The sequence below is a fragment of the Bison bison genome, unplaced genomic scaffold (assembly GCF_000754665.1).
Source record: "Bison bison bison isolate TAMUID 2011002044 unplaced genomic scaffold, Bison_UMD1.0 scf7180017864375, whole genome shotgun sequence".
Taxonomy (NCBI): Eukaryota; Metazoa; Chordata; class Mammalia; order Artiodactyla; family Bovidae; genus Bison; species Bison bison.
Window position 1 is genome coordinate 1,672,357 of NW_011494947.1, and position 4,035 is coordinate 1,676,391.

The 4,035-nt window shown below is 48.5% G+C and overlaps 1 protein-coding gene across 1 annotated transcript in view; it reads left to right on the plus strand.

Moving 5' to 3' along the window:
* MED27 (mediator complex subunit 27) overlaps positions 1-4,035 on the plus strand; it is a 221,386-nt gene that overhangs the window by 185,384 nt on the left and 31,967 nt on the right. Inside the window, exon 5 of the mRNA XM_010856784.1 lies at positions 2,050-2,157. Within this exon, the coding sequence (XP_010855086.1) occupies positions 2,050-2,157 (108 nt within the window). The remainder of the gene's footprint in view (positions 1-2,049; positions 2,158-4,035) is intronic.

Consider the following 4,035-nt stretch of genomic DNA (forward strand, 5'->3'; position numbering starts at 1 on the left):
TTCAGAAAACTAAGATCATATCATCTGGTCCCATCACTTCATGGCAAATAGATGGGGAAACAATGGAAACAGTGACAAACTTTATTTTTGGGGGCTCCAAAATCACTGCAGATGGTGATTGCAGCCATGAATTTAAAAGACACTTGCTCCTTGGAAGAAAAGTTACGACCAACCTAGACAGCATATTTAAAAGCAGAGACATTACTTTGCCGACAAAGGTCCATCTAGTCAAGGCTATGGTTTCTCCAGTAGTCGTGTATGGATGTGAGAGTTGGAGTATAAAGAAAGCTGAGTGCCGAAGAATTGATGCTTTTGAACTGTGGTGTTGGAGAAGACTTTTGAGAGTCCCTTGGACTACAAGGCAATCCAACCAGTCCATTCTAAAGGAAATCAGTCCTGGGTGTTCATTGGAAGGACTGATGTTGAAGCTGAAACACCAGTACTTTGGCCACCTGATGCGAAGAACTGACTCATATGAAAAGACCCTGATGCTGGGAAGGATCGAGGGCAGGAGGAGAAGGGGATGACAGAGGATGAGATGGCTGAATGGCATCACTTACTCAGTGGATATGGGTTTGGGTGAACTCTGGGAGTTGGTGACGGGCAGGAAGGCTTGGCATGCTGCGTTTCATGGGGTCGCAAAGAGTCAGACATGACTGAGCGACTGAACTGAACTGAACTGAGGGTAAAAACTGTAGGAAATGGGGAATAAGGGAAGGCTGGCTGGAGGTGGCACCTCCAGAAACAGTCTGCACACTGGAGTTGCAACATTAGGAGTGCTGTTTGCAGGGAGACTCTGGTCTGAGCCCAGAGGGTTCCCTGTAGCCAATTCTGTGATGTCAGAGCTTCACAGAACAGCCTAGACAGTGGGCCTTGGTTTGGGTCCTGTGCCCAGTCTGTCTGTAGGGTCTCATCTAGGAGATGAAGAGGCTTGACAAAGTATCGGAAGGGTTACGTGAGCCCCTTAAAGAATGGAAGGTGCTGTCTGTCTTGTGGGCTGAGTCTGTTCAGCAAGCACATCAGGTTGTTTTTCCCCTTTGTGATTGTCTAGTCTCTCAGTTGTGTCCATCTCTTTTGCAGCCCCGTGGACTGTAGCCTGCCAGGCTCCTCTATCCATTGCATTCTCCTGGCAAGAATACTGGAGTGGGTTCCCATCACCTACTCTAGGGGAGCTTTCCCACCCAGGGATCAAACCAGCGCCTCCGGCATTGGCAGGCAGATTCTTTACTACTGAGCCCCCTGGGGAGCCGCTTTCCCCAGGCGTGTTTGAAACTGCACTTTTTACAGCTGGTGTTGGTAATGTCTGTCTGTCTTTGGCCGCACCGCATGGCCTGCCAGATCTGAGTTCCCCAGCCAGGGACTGAACCTGTACTGCTGCAGTGGAAGCACAGTCTTAACCACTGGACCACCAGGGAAGTCCTGGTGCTTAGGTTCAAGAGAGGAAAAACGCTTAAATGCATTTACAGGATCGTGTTCCTTTTTGGAGATAAGACTCAACTACTTCTCGTGTACCTTCAGAACTGCCCCACTTTTCCACCAGCTGTTAAAAATAGACAGTTCGACCAGGGGGTATGTGGTGTCTGTATTGTACTCCCTGCATATTCCGTGAGTGTACGAAGGGTCATTCCATCGTGTGAAACAAATGTGCTCACTAACTCCTGCAAGGCCTCCGTCGTAGGGTCACCTTTCAAGAAAGTAATCTTAAGACAGAAAAAAATAAAAGGGAAATTTGCTTTATCCAGCAAACAGACATTTAGAACTTACCCTGAGAGTTTATAAGTCAAAATTATAAGTAAATTCAGGGTTAGATGAGCTGGGACCTGCACCACCTTAAATGCCTTAGGAGGCTGGCACAAGGGTGACCGCCATGCCTGCCGTCCTCCACGCATCCACTGGTGCATCTCTCGGAAGCAGACAGAGGTGGCTTTCTGCTCGTTGTGTTGCCAGCATGTGTGGTTCGCGTGTGCACAGAGGAGTGTTCAGGTTGCCAGCGTGTGTGGTTCGTGTGTTCATGGTGAGCACTCAGGTTTGCCCCCTTTCTTTTGCCAGGTGACCTTGGGAAAGGTGTTGAAAGTGATCGTCGTCATGCGGAGCCTGTTCATCGATCGAACGATAGTGAAGGGGTATAATGAAAACGTCTACACAGAAGATGGCAAGGTAAGCATGCTGGCGTCTTTTGTTTTCTCTGTTATTTTCTGTATCCCAGAACAAATGTAGTCGAGTCCCAGATGAATGACATTAAACACTGGCAATCATAGCTGAAATGATCAACAAGCGTAGATTTATCAGTGTGAAGCCGAGTGCTTTACAAAAAAACATTTCTCTCCCCTTGCATTTTTCATCAAGCTTCTGCTTTTTTCCTTTAAGCCTGAAACCCTTAGTTGAATTTCTAATTTATCACCTTGGACCCCAGTTGCCTCATTAAATGTGTCTTCTGAGGAAATGGATTTCTTTCTTTTCTTTCCTTTTTTTCCCCCCTCTGCCTAGTCATGCAGCACATCAATAGCCTAGGGTTCAGCATTTTGCTTTTCCGAGAACCATGAGGAAAATTCAAGTGAGTCTGACACACAGCCTGCCGACCGGCCTTTCCTCAGAACTACGGGGCACCCCAGAAGCTGCTTGTCCATAGTGGTGCGTGCTGAATACTGCTGTTGAAAAAAGAGGAGTCATTTCCATGGCTGAGCTGCTTCACGGGACGCCCACCCTTGTGAAGCCCTGATTCCTCTGGACTGCACACTCTCCGTATGGAGATCGAGCACGAGAGGATGCTAATAGAAGCCGACAGGCTGCATTCGTGTTTGCTTCCAGAGCGTGATGAGCGTTCTGCCAGAGAAACCACCCAGGTGCGCCCTGGTCACTTCTGGCACTGAGCCTCCGTCTTCCCCTCTCCCTGGAGCTTTCCCTTCTTTTCATGAATCCCATTAAAATGTAAAAGTTTGTTAGTACCAGCACTTAGCACCCAACGGCCATGTTATAATGAGGATAGGACGCTCTCCAAAAACAGGTGACGAAGGTAGCTTAGCACATACCTGTGCATTATGTAAGAGGTGTGACCCATACAGTAACGAGGTCTCTATTTTGATCAAGGAACCCAGCATTTTCGAATTTCCACATTCCACTCCAGTGTTGTCACCGTGGGCAGCTATTCTCACTCCCAGGGCTCTGCCAGGTTCTCGTGAATCTCCCCATGGAGAGGAAAGCATGCCTCAAGGGAAGCTTTCCCCTTTCTTTTTGGAAAGACCAAAATGCCTCTGGAGCAAGGGCGGAGAATAAAGTAGGTAATCGGGGGAAGCATGACCCATGGAGTGTGACTCATCAACTCTGATGGCGAGTCTAAGCAAGAAATCCCAAACTCCTTCGCAACAGTAGAGACAAGACTGGGTCAGGGGAGACTCTGGCCCAGAGCCCGAGTCAGTGGTCATTTTTGTGGCTTCTGTTCGTGATTTACAGCTTCATAGTCACCCCTGGGTGAGTCTCAGCCCGTGCTCTCCGAGGACTTACAAATATGTAAAAGCTGTGTACTAGAAGAGAAACTGAATTCAGGACACAAGTGAAGCATACTCTGAACTTAGAGTACAAGGAGTAGTTCAGTTCAGATCAGTCTCTCAGTCATGTCCGACTCTGCGACCCCATGAATCGCAGCATGCCAGGCCTCCCTGTCCATCACCAACTCCCGGAGCTTGCTCAAACTCAAGTCCATCGAGTTGGTGATGCCATCCAGCCATCTCATCCTCTGTCGTCCCCTTTTCCTCTTGTCCCCAATCCCTCCCAGCATCAGAGTCTTCCAATGAGTCAACTCTTCGCATGAGGTGGCCAAAGTACTGGAGTTTCAGCTCCAGCATCATTCCCTCCAAAGAAATCCCAGGGCTGATCTCCTTCAGAATGGACTGGTTGGATCTCCTTGCAGTCCAAGGGACTCTCAAGAGTCTTCTCCAACACCACAATTCAAAAGCATCAATTCTTTGGCGCTCAGCCTTCTTCACAGTCCAACTCTCACATCCATACATGACCACAGGAAAAACCATAGCCTTGACT